The sequence below is a fragment of the Bactrocera oleae genome, chromosome 2, assembly GCF_042242935.1.
Source record: "Bactrocera oleae isolate idBacOlea1 chromosome 2, idBacOlea1, whole genome shotgun sequence".
In the NCBI taxonomy this organism is placed as follows: Eukaryota; Metazoa; Arthropoda; class Insecta; order Diptera; family Tephritidae; genus Bactrocera; species Bactrocera oleae.
In genome coordinates, this window is record NC_091536.1 from 96151806 (window position 1) to 96173888 (window position 22083).

The window sequence follows — 22083 nt, forward strand, 5'->3', positions numbered from 1 at the left end:
GACGCACCAAGCCTTACAACAAGCAAAGGTCGCTCTAATCGCATATATCTAAGCCCCCTTCGTATTGGTGGTTTATGGGAAATACTTGTAATACGTGTACAAATCCACTTAAAAAGTAGCCGTAAATCACAAATCTTACGCTCGCAAGATCCCTCTTCAAAGGTTTCAAAGGAGCACCCATTCTGGCCATATCTGAGCTAGGCGTGGAGTCGCCATCCTATAAGCCGATAATAAAATAATAGTAGATAACCGGCAATAAAATGAATAAACAAAATTATACCATCTAATAATACGTCGTCACAACAACAAATCGAATAAATGCAAAACAACGTTGCTTGCTTAACGCACTAACTTCCAAATCAAAAAACATAATACCAATTTCAAAATCAAGATTCCATCCTACACGTACAGGTAAATATGGATCTACCACTACTGCATTATCATGCATACCGCGCCCTCGGCTACTCCAATTGCAGTACGCCGTGATACCTGGGACATTTACAGCATATCTGTACTACTAGGCAAAATATTCGCCTAGGGGGCCCAGGATGTTTAAATGACTATAAACTCCCTTTCCAACTACACCGCTTCTTCAGGGTAAATAATGTCACACCCTAATACAACACACCACACCTTGGAACACAACACGCACTCACAACATAAACGACCACACTGCACACGATGTCAGCACAGAAGTTACCACCATACACGATGACACCCCACACAATCAACAAAAAGAGGGATTGGATCTTCAATTCACCACATTCGAAATAATTCCGATCTCTTTTGCGCAACGTCACCGTATAATCGCTATCTGCGCTATCGCCCTTTTTAAAATCGTGGTATTAACGTTTAGTTCAAAGGTTGTGAAAATAACATTTAATAAAAAAAATAAACATCTTTAATTTAAACATATAAAGAGCGTTTTATTAAAAAAGGGAAATAATATGTCTTTCGTGAGTGCTAACATTGTAGCATAATTATTCAGTGGGTATGGAAATTTTCCGATAACTTTGATTCTACCCCAAAATACCAACGCAAAAAATGATGGACGTTAGTAACCCAACTACGTACTTCGAATTTTATTAATACAAAAATTTTCAAAACTCATTAATAATACAAATTTCACTAAAAATAACCTTGTGGAGGATAGCTGATTTGCTGCTCGTCCTGCGCGTTCGCGTGTGTGCGCGCGGCATAAATGAGCGCCGCAATAAAAGCACTATTATTCAACATCATCGACATTATCGTGGCCAACTTCAGCATGGGCAATAGGAATGGCAATACCGACCCCAGTAGAATGGCGGGCATGACCATAACAGGCACGGCCATTTGAAGAATTGTGTTCTTGTAAGTAGCAAAGGGGGACCCCTTCTTATTTTTGCGCCGTATTCCACCAACACCACCAAGGCCAGCGCCGCCTAAACCTAAAACGCTTTGCTTTGTTAGCGCCGATTCAACGGAATGTGTTTCTTTTGTTGGTTCGGTTAGGCCCAGCGTTTCATCGATTTCCTCGACAAGTTTGGTGGCGCGTCCACTCGCGTGCACGGCTTGTTTTTTAGTTTCTATAAATTAGAGGGGAATTAAGTTTGTGTACCACTGTTACCATTAGCGCACTCACTTTTGCTCTTTCTCAGTGTGAAGCTCAGCTTGTTGTCGCGACTGGGCACGATCTTCACCATTACTCCCGGCAGGAAATGCAATTTGATGTCGCGATGCTTGAAGAAGCGCTGAAAACGCAGAACCAAATAATGATTCAGCTTCTCATCCGTCATATTCGCATACTTGTTATCAATCAGGCTGCCCACCTCGTCTTCCGTGTCAATAAATTGATCGAGAAAGTCGCGTGTTAAGTTGCCACTGTGATTTATCGTATTGCGCTCCTCCATTTTTTGCAAAATAAACAATTTCGTGCAGCGCAAAATGCTAAAGACGCGCAAGCACTCGTACACGCGCATCGGCAGTGACGCCTGAAAGTATGGTACACTTTTTATCAGCTCGTCAGTGTGGCGTGCGCTTGAAACGGAGTCACTTCTGCTACCACACTTTTCAACACCTTCCGCGTTAATTTGCGTAGGCGCGCTGCTGTCGCTCAAACGCTCTTGATTGGTGCGCGCGACTAGCACAACAACAATAATTGCCCAAATGAATTGAGAGTTGATGAGCGCCATTTTTGAAAGAACCTTTCATGTAAATTTTTTCCTAGTAAAACAAAGATCTCTGAATTTGTGTCGTCGCGTTGCACTTCTGTGCGGTTTTGTGCGCGATCGCCGACTGATGCGGTAAGTTGTGCAGCGCCCCAGCAAAGCTCAACTTTTTGCTTTGGTCATTTGCGATTTCTAGCTGGAAATTCTAGACTTTCTTGTTGATGGCGAAAGAAATAAGAAAATGCTGCCGCGTACCGTTTTAATGGGGTTCTTGGAAAGAATCTAGTTCAGCTCCGCGCTGGTCAGCCTGCCATACGCGCGGCTATCCACCACAGCTTGTTTAGAAATTCAACTTTCAGTTCTTTGATTTCTGCGCTTGCCGTTTTCACTTGATTGCTAATTGATGTAGACATATGTATTTAGTCGTGTAAAGGCTTGTGTATCATCATGTATACATGCAACTTGCCACAAATGTTAACAGCGCAATTGTCTGGCCAATCCATATTTCGATAAAAAGAACGTTCCGTTTATTGTTTCGCATAAAAGTAGTCTTAACTAGCACAAATTTGCTCGAACAGACTATGGCAGACAATGAGTTTTCGATGAATGATTGATAAGTGGAACAGTACATGTGTGTAGAAACAGTAAGAATTTATTGTCACGAAATATATTTCGTGAGAATGGGGATTGTTTTAGAGCGTGAATAAAGTTGTTAAGAAAAATCTTAATTGGCAGGGAATCATATGTGCTGCGCCCCTACGACCAAGCTCTTAATTCGGATATGTACTGTTATTAGTTAGACCGTATGAAAGCAGAAATCGGCCAAAAGCGGGCCAGCTTTGGCCAGTAGAAAAGAATATTTGTTCCATCAGGACAACGCCAGGTCACACACATCCATAATGACTCGTCAGAAGCTCCGGGAGCCTAGTTGCGAATTTTTTATACATCCACCTTATAGTCCAGATTTGGCTTCAGTTAATTACTACCTGTTCCAGTCTATGACGAATGATTTTATTGGTGAAAATTCGGCGCAAGAGATGGTTGTAAGAATCGACTGTCTTTTTTTCAGTTATATTATTCTAAATTGAAAAAGACATAAGAAAACAATGTACGAGGAGTTTAGAATGGAATGATCTGCATAAGGTCTTCATGAATCGATCAAAAGAAGTTTTATAGTATTAATGAAAACTCTCTGACAAATAGAAAAATATCTTGGTCAGTTCCGACTTCTGATTTATGGCTGGGTATATATGGTCGTATATGGGAATTTGGACGACATAAAATTCACCACCTTACCAGAAGCAATATTGAGACTTAGACGTTTTTGAATAATATGAAAAGCAAGGGCCAAGCTCGACTATATTCGCTATCAAAATATTTAGCAAGCTGTTCTTGAGATGATTATCAGTAAAACTGAAAAATAATGATGAAATATGATATATTCCTGCTAAACTTTCGTGAAACAGTTTGACAGCATACTCACTCGTATACTTCGAAATAGTGTTAAAATTTAATAGAAATATTGTTACCATATCAGACGAAACACAAAACAAGAAGCCAATTTTGGCTGACATACCTGACATATGACGTTCAAAGTATAATATATTATATTGTTATACTAACTTTTTACTTGTTGTTTTCGGCATTCTAAGCTTGTAAAAATGCGACTACGCAAGTCTAAACTCAGCAAAAGACATGTCAAGAAATTATAAATACTTATGTTTGTCTCTATGTTCCGCCAATTTTATCGAAATCGAGAAAACGTTTCCCAAACGCAGTGTTTGACCTAATTTCCCCCGAACCGAAAATGTTATCGACACATTTTATGTCGTTCGTGTACACTTTCTTCTTTCTACATGGTTCGTTTCGGCTGATCGCTGGCCATTCATCGCTGAATACGTGCAACATTTAACGGTCACGTTCGTGGCTGGCCATGTTTGTAACGCATTCAAAGTCGAGGAAGTACTAAGAGTAGTTCTGAATACTAAATAACGGTTACATATAATGGAATAAGGGAAATGATTTCACTTTTCTTTGAGCGCATTTTTTCACATAATTTATTTTCGCAAATGTTGTTGCTTTTGTTTTGTTTGTTTTACAAATTTCATTTGCAAATATGCAAATTGGAATATATAAAATTTTTTAAATAAATATATAAATATTACAACTAACTATATTAATTAAAATACTAGTAATTAAGAGTTAATAATATTTTTGGTGTAATTTCAGCATTCGTTGTTCTTTGTGTTTTGGACAAATCTTCATATTCACTGAGGTAACAAGAGTCCTTTAATTTTATGCGCGACGCCTTTTACCATTCCTTTTCGAGCCAGACGGGTTGTTGGGTGTGCGAGTGCGAGTAGACTACCGGCACGGGGGCGGGAGCGGTGTAAGCGGCAGCATGCACTTGAGGAATGGCGCGTGACAGCATTTGACCGATAGCCAGAATCAAGAGGATCACCTGAAAGTGGTTGAAATTGTGGGGGAAAATTATTATTGTTTTTTTTTTGTGTTGATCAATTGAGAGAAAGAAGTTTGGAATACTTACACCAACACCCAGTCCCTTCATGGAGACAACGGTGAGTGCGGCCAACAGTGTGGTGATCACACCAACAATAAATGCACCGGGAATGACAGCAAAGCTTAAACGCTTCAGGAAGTGATGGCTGAATGTGCGACCTTCTGTGTACGGAGAAGGCAAAAACAAAATTTCGATGATAAGAATTCATATCAAATTCGAAAGGATAAAGGAGGAGGGAAAATAAAAATAAAAATAAATTTGGTAAAAATTAAACAAAACGTATATAAAAATTAAAAAATTTAAAAAAACAGAGCAAATTTGAAAAAATGTTTAAAGTGTAAGGAGAAAAATTTAAATTTTAAATAAGTAATCAAAGAAATAAAAATTAAACAAAAAAAATATTAAAAGGGATGAAATTAAAAAAAAAAAAATTTGTTGAAAAATTTATAATAAATCGCAAATAATAAAAATTCGAGATAACCAAATTAAAAAAATATATAAAATATTGAGTTAAAGGTATAAAAAAAAGTAATTTAGTTTTAGTATTCGGAAAAATTTTAATTTTTATATAAATACTTGTATAAATTTTGAAAAAATTAGCTGATAGAATATGTGCTGAAAAATAAGCTTTTGTGGCAAATTATTTGGAAATATTGGTTATAAAAGGATTTAATTGAGAATGTATTGACTTTAAATATTTTAAATTTGCACCACTAAAATAAAAAGTTAAACAAGAGTTTAATAATTAACAAAGGGAAAAACATAGATTAAGAAAATTTTAAGAATTCAAATAAAATAAAAAATCAATAAAAATTAAAAAAAATAGTTGAGGATAAATTATAAAAATAAAAACCAATTAAAGAAAAACATATTTTTGGTAAAAATGTAAAGAGAACTAATGCATATATCCATTTAAGGTTTACACTTTCTATCGATAAATGTCAATTTGATTAATTTGTTAAATTAATTTTTATATATTAACATCCTTATTATTTTTATGTGAAAAGGCAAAATTTCGAATAATTTTAATTTGTTTTTTTAAAAAAAAAATTCTTCCAGATTAAACTCTGCATACTTTTAATAATTTCATATTTCAATTGTTGCAATATTTTCACCACTTTTATTTTTCACCATAAAAAACAAAAACAAAACCACTAACCAGCAACATCAGAAGCATTATCCTCAGCGACTTGCTGGCACAAAACCTCGCTCATCACAGCGGCGACCAGCAGAACGGCGAAAGCGATTTTTTTGTTAGCGACCATATTGCTCCTTTAATTAATTTATTATTATCCTTTAAGTAGAAAATTTCGAGATTACAGGACACACACACACACTAGCAATGCAACGGCGGCAGCGTTGAAAATGTCAGCAGTTGATGTACTGTTGAAGGTTCGTAAAATATTGAGTACCGGCTTGACGTTGACTAGCGCTTTAATAGTCGCTGCTGCAACGCACACAAGAATTTTGACAAATCATGAAAAAAGCGAAATTGAAAACGAAACCTCAAAAGCATTGCGGCAGAGGTAAGAATTAGAAAAATGTGCATAAAAGAAATCAAAATGTCACGACAAACCATTTACAAGCTAACAGCGCACACACACACACTCATGCTCCCGCTCACCTATATTTGTACAACACAACTATTTCACTCCGAAGTATGTGCCTGCGTGTGCCGAAAAAACGTTGGACGCAATGGCACGGCGCATTTCGCTTACCACCTTTTACTGATTTTTGGTCGAGCAGACAACAACAAGCAAGCAGGAAAAAATGTAATATAAATGGTGTGCACCAAGTTCGAGCGGCAAAAAAGAAATTTTCGTTCGCATTGCCATGGCCAAAGTCAGACCAAAGTCAGTCAATACATGTATGTATGTGTGTTTATGTTTGTAAGTCATAAATATGGCTAATTGACGCGATTGAACGCAATTTAAGTGTCTCACAGTGATTGAGTCATCATTGCACTTTTTATGCAAACTGCGCACCCTGCATTCCCCGCTGTATTTTCAAGCATTATACTCTGAAACAGTAGTTTTGTATTATGAAGTTTTTTACCCGACAGATTTTGCTACGCAGATTCTAAATCTGTAGTCAGTTTCTCTCTAGCAGCGCTAGTGCTCGAAATATGAACGTATTAAATTTTTAGCCAAAAATGCTACAAATTTAGAATTAAAAAATATATTTCTAAAAATGAGTTTCGGAAATATTTTACTGATATATTTAATACATTCCCCATACTCCTTTCGAGCTTTTACAAATTGTTTTATCAGATCTAATTTTATATGACGAGGGCGTATACGGGGGGTCTCTAGCTACTAGAGGGGCATTCATCACATTTATACCATCCGGTACTAAATTCACTCTCAAAGGCCAAACATTTTTAGTTCAGTGTTCTATGTTGGCTCGGCTATCCCATTAGCACAAGAAACAGGGATTTTTGGTATATCCTCTTTGTTGACCCAAAAAAAAATTTACAATTTTTAAATCGACGCATATCAGCCAGTTATTGTCTTCCCAAAGTAGTCCAAATATACATGTTTATTGAATCAGATGACGGCATTCTCTAAATATATAGTCCCCACAAACAACAAACTATTTGGATCATATAAACAAGTCCTGCTTAATGTAGATATAGCGGTTTCTTTATGAAGTTTAGTAATTTTTTGCCCTGGAAATTAATTCAAGTAAATCGATTAACGATATTTTAAGAAGTACTTGTATCACTAAAACTAGAGCTGCTAGAAAAAACCGAGAGTGGATTTGAAATCAGTGACGTCAAACACAATTGACACAATTTTATAAACTTCTTTAAACAAAAAAAGGTTAAATTTGTTTACCAGTGTTATGATCGTAAAATACATTATAAGTGGGCGTTTGATAAGTCCTCTTAATTTAGCCAAGTAGCCAAGTTCTTTACAAATTTATATAAAGGAAGAAAGTTATTTGACACATTTAAGTGACCGTATGAAATTGCTATAATGCTATTTCGTTTCCACCTCAGACGAAGCTAAATCCCTACAGTGTTTTTGGAATTCGCAAACTAAGACAATATGATAATCAAATGTGGCAGATATACCTCCTGATCAAATATAACCCGGTGCGCACAGTTTATATTATATGAACTATTAATAAATAAATAGGTATGGATGAGAAAGAGTGAGGAAGGGTAAAGTTTGGGTGTAATTGATCATTATTTTAAAATTAAGTAATTAATTTAGAAAAAAAAGCAAAAATCCGTGATGGGAAAAACAACGCCGCTTTATTATTTTTTAAATATCATTTTTACTTTCATTGTTTTAATTCAGACCACTGAAGCCAAACAAATTAACTCACACGAAAAGTATGAATTAATCGATTTACGTATATATACTCGTACATGTAGAAATATATGGTATATGTATGTATGTATGCTAGTACATATGTTAAACTATGTAGCAGCGAATCGGCGCATGCCATAAATTCATATTTGAATTCACAATTGCATTCAAAATTAGACTTGCACACACACACACATAACACACAAAAATACAGCCGCATGCACACACACACACATGTTGGCATTTGCATACTTTATGTGCACGGACAGACATTTGAGCGTCCATAAACGGCAAACGGATATGTGCTCATCATGTAATGTATTATACATATATACATAAACATTCATGTGGCACGTCAAAATGTATGCAAGCCAATTACTTTATTTATATAGTAAAAACCGCAATTTTTGCAGCGCAATTGAAAGCTTTTACTCTGCATTTTCCGGCAACACTTGTTACTTATCAATGAATTATAGTTGTCCACTATCAATTATTGGCCAACCACTAGCCACTTTGGAGCTTGGTGTTTGCTTATGCAAATTAAATGAAGAAGTTTAAGTCGCAGATAAAATTGGAATTTAATTGCTTTCTAAAAGCTTACTCAAGACTAATAGACATTATGTGAAAAATTGGTAAAAAATTAAAAATGACTGTAAACAATTTTTTTTTAAATACTGATGATATTTGCGCGAAAAGTTTCTTTGGTTAGAATAAGAATGAAACTCTTTAACCTCATTATGTTTATCACACAAAATCATTTGGTAAAAATAATATAATGTAGGATAGATGAAACTTTTGAAGGTTATAGTATAATCCAATTCATTCGATCCTACAACTTGGACCCAGTTCCACTGTAGCACTTTGAAGTAATTAGACAGCTATGATAGAGAGTGACTAAATATCTCCCTGACCCTCAATGACAGCGCCAACTATACCTTTTATATTTTTTGTTCATTCATATACATTCACATACTTTTCTTCAAAGCGAATGAGTTTTGATGTACATATGTATTTATCGATAGCCGAACAAGGGATTTGTGTAATAAATTGTTTATTAGATGCGAAAGCTGTCTAAGAAAAAGTTATTATTTTCATACTCCTTCTTGATCTTGTATTTTCCCATACAAATAAATAATACTACAATTATGAAGATAATAACCGACTTTGGTGATGAAAACAGAAAGCATTAGAGTGGAGTACCTGCAATTATACTTAAAAAATATTTGTTGTTATTATAATTTTTAAAATATATAAAAACGATTGCTCTAATTACTACTTCAAAAAGGACACTTATGGATTAGAAAATATTATCCTTAGTTTTTTTAATTTCAAGTACAGTAATCACACTCTTCCTTTTTAAAATTTTCTTTACATTAGTTCGAATAAAAATATTACAATGGCGAGAATTGGCACTACGAAATTTTAAGTTCTTAGGTAATTATGAAATAATGATTGTGAGTAATTGGAAAAGTTAAATTTTTTAGGATTTAAATGACAAAAATGTATTGAAGAAGTATGCTAAAGTTACAAAAGAATATTATAGGAGATCTTGCGGTGGGATTTTGGTTTTGCGGGATTACAAAATTTAATATAATGACAAACCCTTATCTTTATAATAAAGTTAAATTTCCGGATATTAATTATATGCGTTTTATTGCATTTTTATGACAATTAAATAAATTATATGCGTTTTATTTCTTCTTGAAAACCACATGTCTTAAAATAACACCATCTAGCAAGGCAAGAGCATGCATTCTGTAAACAACACGAGGTAATTCGACGACAATTAATAGCTAATTACTTCAACTTTCTGTGCAGCTTAAGTGGTCACTTATTTCACATTAACGGATGAGCTCAATAGGAATCGATTTTCGATTGTTCATAATAATGAGTAGTATAACAATTCTGTATTATATGTATATAGAAATAATTAATACATACAAGTATTAGATTAAAGACCTACTTTTAAAAAATACTTATATATACATATATGTATATCGCTATATTTATATTGATCGATTGCAGTTATCAGCAAATGTCTAAAGCAGTTCTAAGTCGGCACTTTTTCAACACAAACAATTGACTGCTAGCAACTGGAAAGCGATTCATATTAAATAGAAAATGAAAAAGCAGAAAAGTATGCAGCGTGCAATGCTCACTGCACAATTGCAGTAGCCTGAGAACCTAATTAGAATGAAAGTATGTAAAAATATATATTTACAATATACAATTATATAGAGATTGCAGCTAAAACTAAGTAGATGTGCACGGCTCTGTGGTCAGTGGAATGTTCCGTAAGCGGTTTGGCATCAAGTGACACTCTGCCACAATTTCTCGTCTCGCTATAAATAATTGCTAAGCCAACTTCGCTTCTATTGTAAATATATAATATATGTGGTTACTTTGTTGCTCCTATTGTTGAACTCTTCATTGGCTGAACTAATTGAATTCTCGGTTAGCGTCGACTGGAAATTCTAGAATCAACACAGGCGTGCAGTTTTATTTGGGTGAACATGTTGCCATACCTGCTTTCCCATAACAATTCGCTAGCTCCACGAGCTTACGCCGATGCAGTTGGAGATGCAAGTTAATAAAATGCTTGCCATTATTGCGGCCAGCACATTTCTGCCTTGAAAGCTGTTGCGTGAAGACGTTGAGATAGTTAGTGGGAGCACCTCTTGAGATACAATTCTGCTGTGGAAGCGCGAAACGGCTAAGCGCTGGATATTATTTTCAAATTTAAGAAAATGTATGCGAAATTTCGTATATTGCTGACATTGTTGGTGTTTGTGAATTTGAATCTGAAAGTGTTAAATGCAAACGCCACCGAAGAAGTTAAGGAAACAAACAGTAAACCGAATGCGGCAGTGCCCGCTGCGATGGAAAGTGAAGCCGCGGAAGTTAGAATTGTTGCACAAACGGCGAACTTAACGAATAATGTGGTTGCAACAACAGTGAAATCACCGCAACCCAAAGCAAGAGCACGTAGCATAGTGGACAATAACGACGATAATGACTTTGTTGAGCACAATTTAAACGCAGCGCATAAGATGCATCTAAAAAAAACTTCGCGTCCAGTGAAGAATGTGTTTCGTGGCATTTATAAGAGCTACAAAAGCACTTACATGGGCAATGTCACATCGGCGGAATATAAGAAGCGTTTAATTGAGCGTTTAAATGCAGCCGCGCATGCGCATGTGACCAGCGCAAAGCCGACAATGATGACGAAGCGCGCAAAAGTGAGTGAATTACACGAAAGATTCAAGAACGAAACTTCATTTGTGCCCGACACCGAAGTAGCACCACTCATGCCCCCCGCACTCGACGCCGAAGCACTCAAAGCGAAATTGAAGGAAAAGCTACGTAAACGCAAACGTAAATATCATCGTGCACATATGAGTGCGAAGCGTACAAAAACAAATAATCGGCACGCGAACACAACAACCACAGACGCTGATAACGTGCGCACAAGTCGCAACAATAACAACAATACAGCTAATAACATTGATGCGAGCGATCCGCCACTTGATAGCGCACAGCACACACTTAACGGCACTTTCAGCAATAAGCACTATCGCTACACAATCGGACCCGGCGTCAATATGAGCTTCGATATGGTAAACGACATTGTTAATGTGAATGTGGATAGCGATAATTTGGCGGAAATAATGCGTGGGCGTTGGTTGAACGACAACACCGAGGAGGGTGAGTAGCATAATTGATTAATAGATTTGCAATTAGTGACAGCGCTGCTGATAATGTGTTGATTATGTGCTCTTTACACAAGTGCATTTCTACATTCTAAATATCCTTTCCTCTTCAGGTCGCGGCAAAAAGTACGATATGATCACCAAAGTGTTGCCACTCTTTGTTCTACCATTCCTCATACAATCTGCCATTGTACCATTTTTGGTTACTAAGTTGAAATTGTTGCTGGTGAAGTCTATATTGATTGGCAAATTGGCGATATTCCTGCTTATTTTGTCGGCGATCAAGAATGGCAATAAAACGGTACAATCATATGAGGTGGCACCATCTTATTGGGCTGGGGAGCCGAGTCGGCGTTCTGAGTTGGCAGCGGCTGCTTCATCGTCCGCTTATAATGGCTATCGAGTAGAGGGTAAGCCAGCCGCCTGGATCAATTAACGAAATGATTTGCCTAAGAATAATGTTTATGTTTTTTGTTGTTAATGAAATGGAAATTAAAAGATATTTGTATGTGTTTGGTGTTTTTGATTTGTCAATTAGATATTTCGAAAAGTGCGACATGATCTTCGTAAAATTTCAGTTGAGATATCTCAGTATTATCTACAGTTATACAAGTATGTTAGTTATTTTGTTAGGATAGAGACCACTAATGCAGTCATTACTGGAAACACTCTTCAGGGAGTTTCTGCTATAATTTTTTTTGGTAGGAATCCTCTCTTCAGACTGTTCCTTAACGTGAAACCCTATTTTAAAAATTTTAAGAGTAACAAGAGTATGGAGTGTCCAACCGTAAAATGGCTTATGAATTTCTGAGAACCTTTCTAATTGCCGCAAGTCTGTTTTATGGTAGTTGGAAAATAATAATTCTGAATAGTGGTAGTGCATACCCCTTAAGTTACCTTTCAGCAAAGTGGAAGCTCTTAAGCAAACTATAAATTTACATGATTTTGTACATACATGGTTCACATTTTGATAAAATGGCAATTTATTTCTCAACATAGTCTTTTTTAGCTTGATACGTTTGACGCAGCGATGTTGCAACTTTGTTTCTGTTCGACGAGTGATGTCCATGGGACCAAATCTAAAAAATACAGTGGACAGAGCAGCGGAGGTATTACCGTGATAAGATGTAGCAACCATTTGACTTTTGAAATGTTTATTATCCCAGCTATCTAGCTCACATTCAGTTGGTAGTCTGCCAATACCAGATCGTAGAGTTTTGTCATGTTATCGTCGGTAAAAGCCCTATTACTCGGTACTCGGGCGCAGCTCAGCGTAAACCATGGAGAGACAACGTCGAAACTCGGTAAACTAGTTTTTGACACTCGCCCTTGAAAAGAAGAAAAAAATACAGCATTCAAGCATTATTTTCATTCGAAAACGAATATCGAATCAGTGATCGGTATTGCATTGGCCGTTTTATATTTTTCTAAAATCTGCAAACAATAAATATAGTTTGAAAAACTAAAAAAAAGAATAGAAATATTGACCGAAAAATACTTGTATTATTGTGAAAAAAGTGTAGTATGCTCAATATGCGAAAAATATGGCACAACCCCCCCACACGCTAGTTTCTCAGGTATAGGATGTCACCTAAAAGTTGGTGGTGCCAAGCCCATTTTTTACACCTCCTCCTATAAAGCTCTTTCCTAACATCTTGTTTGTGTAATTTAATGCTTATGTCACATTTACTTGTATTTAGTAAGTTATCGCACTTTTAGTAGTTTTCAACATAATGGGGAGTGGGCGTGGTTACTATCTGATTTTACCCATTTTCACAGGGTATGAAAAAGTGCTAAAAAGACTTCCTCCGTAATCCCCTGTACCAAATTACAGTTCGGTATATTAATTAAGTGCTTAGTTATGGCATTTTATAGGTTCTCTCTTAATGGGGTTTTGTGGAGTGCTAGCAAATTTTATCGAGATACATCAAATTATACCCAAGTTAACGCTTCTTCAAAAAAAGTCACAAACATACAGGTAAAAGCTATTAAAAGCGTTATAAAAATACGAGTCCGATACGGCTGAAACAGTAGACGTCTGCGAGAATGTATGCTCATGAATTGCTCTCAAGATAATGCCGCCATCAGGCAGCGTCGCTAAGTACGCGTACTTAGCGGACTTGAAAATTATTCGCATTATTATAGTTTCATTGAAATTCCAAAACATAATATCACCCCAAACTTCTTTTTTTAAGATAGGATTCACTATATTCTCGCGGGTAACCAAAAAAAATTTATTGAATCTTATCATTATTTATGGTTCATAAAAAATTACATTTAGTTTTACGATTAGTTTTAGTCGAAGTAATTTTGCAAGTTGAAAATGCCATTTACCGTTGAGTGCACCCTATAACACCATATATCTAGATAACGGCCTTCAGCACAATAAACTACTTAGCTGTATATATTTTGTAGAAATAAATGGTTTAATATTTCTATTGTCACAATCGATTTACTATGCATATAAATGAGAGATTAGATTGTTTAATCTGCAGTTTGACCAACGTAAAAATATCTAATGCTCGTTCAAACGATGAGTGCACAGATCTTACACGAACAGTTTGAACTTGAACGTAGGCGACAGCAGATTATGACACGCCGCTAGAACATCTACTAAATGTAAAAACGCAAAATGCTAATAAAAGTTAGCATGAAATATTTCACTTTAGTTCTGTTGGGCTTAACCTTGTCCACGCAGTTTAGCGTGCAGGGAGAGGACGAAAATGAAACCGTGAGCTAACAAGAACAAAACACAATTTTTTTTAGTGTCTAAACTTTTTTCTTGTATGTGTGTGTTTCTATAGATTAACTACAGATTGCCCGACAGCATAAATCCGATCCACTATGATCTTTATCTGCATCCAGATATCGAGACGGGTTACTTCTCGGGTCAAGTGCTCATTCAAGTAAACACGGTGACAACCATCACGGAAATTGTGCTGCATTCAAACAACCTGGTGATCGACAATGTTTATTTGACGAATACGAACAATCCCACTGTATATGTAAAGAGTTATTCATTGGATTCGGTGCGTGAATTTTTGGTGATCGAATTGAGTGAGGAGTTGGCGGCTGGGCTCACCTTTCAGGTTGGCATATTGTTTGGGGGCAGTATGGCTGGTAAAATTGTTGGACTCTATAGTTCATCGTATGTTAAGGCGGATAATACGAGGAAGTAAGTACTTTAAATATGTTTAGGTCAGGTAAAAATATGAACAAGGTGCGACGGTTATTGTCTCGAAAAGACAATTTAATTATCACTTTTGTGGTTTCGAAGAATATTTAAGTGAAACTGAAAAATTAAAAAAGAACTGAGAATAGTGATTTTAAAAGTAATATTTAATATTTTTTCGATAATAAATCAATGAACCTTTTCGAACATTAGTAACAGGACCAAATGCTGTTGTCATGTTATCATATCATGTACAGGGTATCTAAAGTTTGACACGGAATTTTTAACACCTAGAAGCAAACGTCGCTTAGCCTATAAAATATATATATTTATATATAAATGATCGGCATAATGAGCAGAGTCGATTTAACAATGTCCTTCTGTGTGCATATACGGAATACATCCCTCTGTTTTTGAGATATCGTTCTGAAAGTTTGCACATGTCCATTTCTCCTGACCACTATAGCATATAGCTGCCATATAAACTGAAATACTAATATTCAGAAATAAGTTGCATTTCCAGTTTTTCAGTTCCAGTTTTTCAGTTTATAAGACCTTGGAATTCAGCATTCGAAGTTTTCAATAATTCTGAAGAAATAATAAAATCCTTTTTATTAGATAGAGTCGACTCGTCTAAGCACAACTCAGTAGGAAGATAAAATGCTCGATTTATTTATTATTATTAAAATAAACTTTTGTTCGAAAATTAAGTGCGCTAAAAGTCATTATCGTTGAACAATGAAATTTCTAAGTAAGAGATAAGTTTGTGACAACCGAAAGTTGATACTCCGGCAAAGTATTAATATATAAAGGGTGTTAAACTTTGTTCGTAAAAATTTAGAATATACTTAGATTCGCTCTGCAGTATTTATCGATTTTCTTTCCCCTCCTACACGCAGAGTCATAGCCACTTCAAAGTTTGAACCAACATATGCACGTCAAGCTTTCCCTTGTTTTGATGAACCCGCGAAGAAGGCAACTTTTACCGTGACATTGGTCACTCCCTCAGAGGGAGGCTACCATGCGCTCTCAAATATGGATATTTTGGTAAGTATAATTTTTTCTTTTTTTAAGATTACATACGAAATTTGATTCACTTTTCTTACTTGTTAGAATGAGTCTTACCAGGGCAAATATACAGAGGTTTACTTTAATAGGAGCGTACCGATGAGCACATACCTGGCCTGTTTCATTATTTCGGATTTTACATATAAATCGGCGGTTATCGATACTAACAATATTGGCCTGCCTTTTACCTTGCGCGTTTTTACGACACCTGAACAAATTGATAAAGTCGATTTCGCGCTAGAAGTTGGCAAAGGAGTTATGGAATTCTATATACAATATTTCAAAATTGAGTATCCATTGCCAAAAATGGGTAAGCAGCTTAGTTTATGTTGCAGTCACACTATAGCTATAGCTGTTTTATATTTATTTTTTAAATTAATTTCTTATTGTTTTGTCGCTTAATGTAGATATGATCGCTATACCGGACTTTGTATCCGGCGCTATGGAACATTGGGGCCTAGTGACTTATCGGCAGACCGCCTTGTTATACAATGAAAATCACAGCTCGTCGGCGAATAGACAAAGTGTGGCACAAGTTATTGCACACGAGTTCTCTCATATGTGGTTCGGTAATTTGGGTATGTGCGATTGCTTTAACTGATATCGATTTCTAAACCAGTTCACTAGTTACGAATAGAACAGCAAATCGTTAAGCTTTTTACTGTTAATGCACAGCTCGGTCAACTCGACACCTCAGATTTAACTTCGTCTTGATTTAAGAAGTAATTTTTCCTTTATACAAAACTCGAGTTTATTAACTTTTTCTTAAACACTCCACACAAACACGGAGTTTACCACACGAACATTTTTAACTCGCTTTGAACATTATTATTTTTGGTGACTGATCAAAATCAAGCTCTTGTATGGAAAACTTTTGTGACGAATTATTTTCACGATTTTGCATGATTATAATCCAAGTACAAGCTCCGAACAAATTGTTCAGATGGGACTACTTGCATATAGCTGCAATTTCTTTTTTAAAATCTTCTAGTAATCTTACCTAATTATTGAAATTATATTAACTCTAGTAAATCTGTTATTCATTGCGTATTTTCCACATTCTTTCTTTTTACAGTTACAATGCAGTGGTGGAACGATTTATGGCTAAACGAGGGTTTCGCTAGATATATGGAAAACAAAGGCATAAATGCCGTTTATCCCGAGTGGCAAATGGTACAAATGTGTTTTTATGCTTGCATACTCGCCATTTATTATATAATATAATTATTGTAAAATAATAACACTTATCCTTTCTTTCTTCACAGCTTGATCAATTTATTGTGGCACGTCTACATGATGTTCTTATACTGGATGCGACTTTAGGTTCGCATCCAATTGTACAAACTGTTGAGAGTCCCGCTCAGATAACGGAAATATTTGATTTGATCACATATGGCAAAGGTGCTTCGATAATACGCATGTTAGAAGATTTTATTGGCCCTGATAATTTCCAGAAAGCTGTCACAAATTATTTGGACGAATTTAAATTTAAGAATGCTGAGACCGAAGATTTCTTAGATGAAGTTCAAAAATTGATTACCGACCTTGATGTGAAATCAATTTTGAAAACTTGGACGGTGCAAATGGGTTTCCCTGTTGTTGATGTTGAGCAGGTGTCAACAACGCAATATCGCCTGACTCAAAAACGTTTCTTTTCAAATCCCAACGATTACAATTCGCAATACAATGATTCGCCATACAAGTAAGTAATAATATAGTTGAATTTGAACAGACTTATTTTATGTTGAATGGAGATGAAGTCGATATAACTGCTGTAGAGACCAAGTTGAGTTAGTTCACCAAGATGAAAGTATATGGTGTATCACTCTTTGTGATTTAAATAACTGAAATTATTTTTTGTATTTAGCCCTTAGCCAAATATCTATGCATATACATATGTATTTCTGTGACAGGCCGCATCTTCCAAATTGAGCGTCATTTCAGTTCCTAAGAGTTGAACTAAGTTAAAATTTAAAATAATATATTTTTAATGTTAGAAAAATTTTAAGCAAATTCAAGGTGCCGGTTGTAATTAGCGGCAACTGCAGAATGAGGTACGAGTATTAGAAAGAGCTGCCATCTAAGACAGGAACACCAGAAGACTTGCTGCCAAGAAAATAGTATAACAACGCGAAATCAATTCACTACTCTTGAGCACTCGTTTAGAGGCCCTCAATTTCTTTGGTCTCGCTTTAAGTCGATATTAAAATATGTGCTATCTTTCGTAATATTAAATTTTATGCTGTTAAGAACATTGGGTGTAATGTTATATAAATCCATACTACCATAAATTCCAGTGAAGTATAGCAGGTAGTTTTCCAGATTTATGAAAGCTTTAGTTTGTAAGGGAAGTGTCACGCTCCTTTATAAATAAATCGATAAAAATTTGCGCTTGAAACCACGTTTAAATCATAACTGTATGTCAAAGTAAATATATAATAATTATTTTATCCATTTAAATAAAACTTATTTTATTTTTTTTATTCTTCTTAGTTATACTTGGTCAATACCGATCACTATATTAGTAAATGATCTCCCAGTTCGGCGTGAATGGTTTTTACACAATTCCGCATATCGTAAGTTTTTATAACTTTGATTAAATATATACATATATACCTAAAAACATTTATAAATGACTGATTCTAACTTATTTCTTTAGTTGATATAAACCTTAATACGCCGGCGCAATGGATCAAGTTCAATTACGATCAGATGGGCTTGTATCGTGTTAATTATCCAGATGATATGTGGAAAAATTTAGCTAATGAATTGGTATCCGATCCATTGGTAAGTTGAAATATATATATTTTATTGAGATTTTATAGAGGAGGGACGACCAATCTTTGTTTTTTTTTTGATGTTTCTGTTTCTTGAATTGTCTTGAGCTGAAGGATAACCCACAATCGATTCGAAGTGTGCTATAAGGCTGGTAGGGTTATTATTTAACACGAAGAAAGCCACTTTCGAAAAAAATATTTTTAATTTCGGTTTTTGGTGTAAATTTGAAATGAATATACAAAAACCGAGAATCTTGTGTCCCGAAATTGTTACTAAGGTATTCTGTATTTTTTCGGCCATTAACTTTTGATAGTACCCTACACACATCATATAGACACATTTTTTGCCCAGTATCCGAAAATTGTTTTTGGGAGAAATAAATTGCAAACTACCTCCAAAATTTCCAACCTCACCACCCGAAATAATGAAACTTTGAAATAACATTTGCAGTACGAAATGAGAAATTTTTGGTTAACGTTTGCATTTCAATAGACTTTTAGCAGAGGCGATCGTGCTAATCTACTAAATGATGCCTTCTCATTAGCCGATGCCACACAGCTATCTTACGATATAGCGCTTGATTTGACCAAATATTTGGTTAATGAGAAGGATTATGTACCGTGGAGTGTGGTGACGACAAAACTCCAAGTACTCAAGCGTGCGCTTTTGTACACGGAAACCTATATAACTTTCAAAGAGTATGCGCGTCAATTAATAACGCCGATCTATGCAGAACTGGGCTGGGAGATGGGCGACGACCATCTGGAAAAGTAAGCATTCTTTTGTGTAATAATTTTACAAAATATTTATGTTGTTGCCGTTACTTTTTAAACTCTGACAGTCGTTTTCGCTTAATGGTGATCAATACAGCCTGTTCTCTTGGGATCGAAACGTGCTTACAAGAGGCGGGAGTACACTTTAAAGAATGGCTTGCGAGTCCAACCGTACGACCACATCCAGATTTACGTGAAACCATCTACTACTATGGCATGATGACGGTTGGAGATGAGAGTTTATGGGATGCTATGTGTGAGCTTTTCCTCGCCGAAGAGGATGCTACTGAAAAGTTGAAACTAATGAATGGTCTATCGGCGGTGCAGGTGCCTTGGATCTTAAGCGCGTAAGCGATTTGGAAATTTACTTGGTATATTCAGCTATGTATTTATTTCATTCTTTACTTAAATTTAGTTATATTCGTCTCGGTTGGTCCGAAGAAAATGTGCGCGGTCAAGATTATTTTAATTTCTTGACCAATATAGCAGGCAATCCAGTGGGTGAGCCGCTTGTCTGGAGCTTTGTGCGTGAGGAATGGCCCACATTGGTGGAGCGTTTCGGTATCAATGAGCGCACTTTGGGTAATCTAATACCATCAATTACCGCCGGGTTCGATACGCAAACCAAATTGGAAGATATGGCATATTTCTTTGCTAAATACCCAGAGGCGGGTGCAGGCGCTGCGGCGCGTGTGCGTGCCCAGGAGACTGTTAAGAACAATATTGAATGGCTGAAGAATAACGAGAAAGTTATTGCCAATTGGCTGGAGAAGAACTTATCGTAAATGTGCTAACGACGAACGAACGAAATTGTGGTAACGAACGACGAAATGTATTTTAAAACTTTGCGATTGTTAAAGTTGTTTGTTATTAATAGACATTTTCGTATAAAAGTTGTAAAGTTTTTTATTTTAATTTTAAACGTTTTTTATTCGAATGAAAACTTTGTTGTGGCACATTTCATTCAAATCAATAGCCATCAGTTCTCTAACACAACATTAAGGTACGCTTCAGATTAGGATTTCCAATCATAAGATTTGAAAAAGATTTAATGGTCTTCTAATATCTAGGGACTGAATTGATTGAATAAGAGGCTGATAAGATTGACCGCAAGTATCTGCACTTTAGCAAAAGGGTTTATTGTGCTCATATATTTAATGATAAGGCTAATGTGAGTGTGTTAGTGAATCATATTTATACTCTGTAGGTTATAGTCACTACAAATATTTGGGTTGAAATTTATGATTTAAGATTTTATTCTTCTACTACCACGTTAAGTTATCGAAGGTATAAGGCAATAATCGAATTACAAAGCGACATGGTTCTTACTGATTCTCTAAAAATCCGCGGGTATGCTCGCTTCCAGATGCAGTCGGAACAAAAGTACGAGTCCGATACTGCTAAAACCATCTATGGGAAATTATTAGGCGATAGTTTATTTCTCTTGCCATAGTCGCCATTGCGCGAGGAGGCTAACTACTTATCGCAGCGCTCTCGTACTACGTCTTGAAAGGAAGATCGAACTGAATGCCATTGTAAGCGAGAGCTTGAACTGTGCATTTTTTTCGAGTTTATGTGTTTAAAAAGTGGTCACTTTCTCACACAACTGTGTACTAAATGTATGGGAAATCAGCACAAATTTCCACAAGTGGTGTTAGTTTATGTATTACTACTATCTTTAATTGAATATTACACGATAATAGTAACTAAATTATACAGCTTTCTCGATGTTCATAATAACCAGTTATATGCTAATATGTACGCCTACCTACCATTATTCCACAAAAAAACCAAAAAAAAAAAATAGCCGTTATACAACTGGATTATCACATCGACTACTATATAGTACTCATTAATAACTCCATAGAGGGATTACAAATAACGAAAATTAATTGTTATCAGCTATTTAATAATATTTATGACAGATACGCGATATTATGCAGGGTTAAGTTATAAAATACGTTCGATGTATTCATCTTATTTTCGCACATTTTTGTATAGCAGTATATTGCTACTACACATGCAAAAACGTGTAAATATATACGACCCTACTCGTATAAAATTAATGATTAGATTAAGTATGCTGCCTTGATAAAATGCAATTGTTGGTAGATAACGACAGACGTACTTACGGACATGTGTCTAGGCATAAACGCAATTGCTCTCAGAACAAGATACAGTTACGGCTAAGCAGCCGTAAGTGAAGGTTGTGCGAAGTGTAGTTAACAAGTACTTTAACTAGTCGAACCAATAAGGATAGTTCATACCGAGGCCAACATGATTATAACGGCCAAATTGGTGGCGATATGCTTGGGCTTAGCCCTTGTCGCTTTTACGACGTCCACGATCGTTTTGGCTGTGCAAAAGGCGAATTTACAAGATGAATTGGATGCGCTGAAAAGCTCTACCACCACTACAACAACTACAGCGGTTACCCCCACCACAGCGAGTACCAGCACTCGGCCAACAACAACACCGACTACAACTACCGCCGTTGTAACTACAACAACCGCATTACCAGAGACTACAACAACAGCGCCGGAAATTGTAAGTCCAAAATTGTAATGATTACTTTGAGATTGTAATTACTTTATGTG

General features: G+C 35.8%; 4 protein-coding genes across 4 annotated transcripts in view; 2 read left to right on the forward strand and 2 right to left on the reverse strand.

Moving 5' to 3' along the window:
• Positions 1 to 1045: 1045 nt before the first annotated feature.
• On the reverse strand, positions 1046 to 2601 carry LOC106614809 (uncharacterized). The gene is made up of 2 exons (XM_014230722.3): positions 1622 to 2601; positions 1046 to 1565 (listed from the first exon to the last, which is right to left on the reverse strand). Exons 1-2 carry the CDS (start codon positions 2169 to 2171, stop codon positions 1129 to 1131), a joined length of 987 nt encoding a protein of 328 aa, XP_014086197.3. The 5' UTR covers positions 2172 to 2601; the 3' UTR covers positions 1046 to 1128.
• A 1589-nt stretch (positions 2602 to 4190) lies between these two features.
• apn (apnoia) lies at positions 4191 to 7769 on the reverse strand. Its single transcript, XM_014230723.3, has 3 exons — positions 5828 to 7769; positions 4696 to 4829; positions 4191 to 4608 (listed from the first exon to the last, which is right to left on the reverse strand). The coding sequence occupies exons 1-3, from the start codon at positions 5931 to 5933 to the stop codon at positions 4459 to 4461; spliced, it is 390 nt and encodes a 129-aa protein (XP_014086198.1). The 5' UTR covers positions 5934 to 7769; the 3' UTR covers positions 4191 to 4458.
• A 2821-nt stretch (positions 7770 to 10590) lies between these two features.
• Positions 10591 to 12207, forward strand: Osi22 (Osiris 22). Its single transcript, XM_014230735.3, has 2 exons — positions 10591 to 11690; positions 11809 to 12207. The coding sequence occupies exons 1-2, from the start codon at positions 10733 to 10735 to the stop codon at positions 12129 to 12131; spliced, it is 1281 nt and encodes a 426-aa protein (XP_014086210.3). The 5' UTR covers positions 10591 to 10732; the 3' UTR covers positions 12132 to 12207.
• Positions 12208 to 14242: 2035 nt separating this feature from the next.
• The window catches only part of LOC106614834 (uncharacterized), a 35090-nt gene continuing 27249 nt past the window's right edge, over positions 14243 to 22083 (forward strand). Inside the window, exons 1-13 of the mRNA XM_070109985.1 lie at positions 14243 to 14426; positions 14500 to 14870; positions 15767 to 15914; positions 15981 to 16245; positions 16343 to 16513; positions 17011 to 17108; positions 17201 to 17637; positions 18429 to 18511; positions 18595 to 18722; positions 19206 to 19483; positions 19555 to 19833; positions 19902 to 20267; positions 21727 to 22033. Coding sequence (XP_069966086.1) covers positions 14328 to 14426; positions 14500 to 14870; positions 15767 to 15914; positions 15981 to 16245; positions 16343 to 16513; positions 17011 to 17108; positions 17201 to 17637; positions 18429 to 18511; positions 18595 to 18722; positions 19206 to 19483; positions 19555 to 19833; positions 19902 to 20267; positions 21727 to 22033 — 3030 coding nt within the window. The 5' untranslated portion in view covers positions 14243 to 14327. The remainder of the gene's footprint in view (positions 14427 to 14499; positions 14871 to 15766; positions 15915 to 15980; positions 16246 to 16342; positions 16514 to 17010; positions 17109 to 17200; positions 17638 to 18428; positions 18512 to 18594; positions 18723 to 19205; positions 19484 to 19554; positions 19834 to 19901; positions 20268 to 21726; positions 22034 to 22083) is intronic.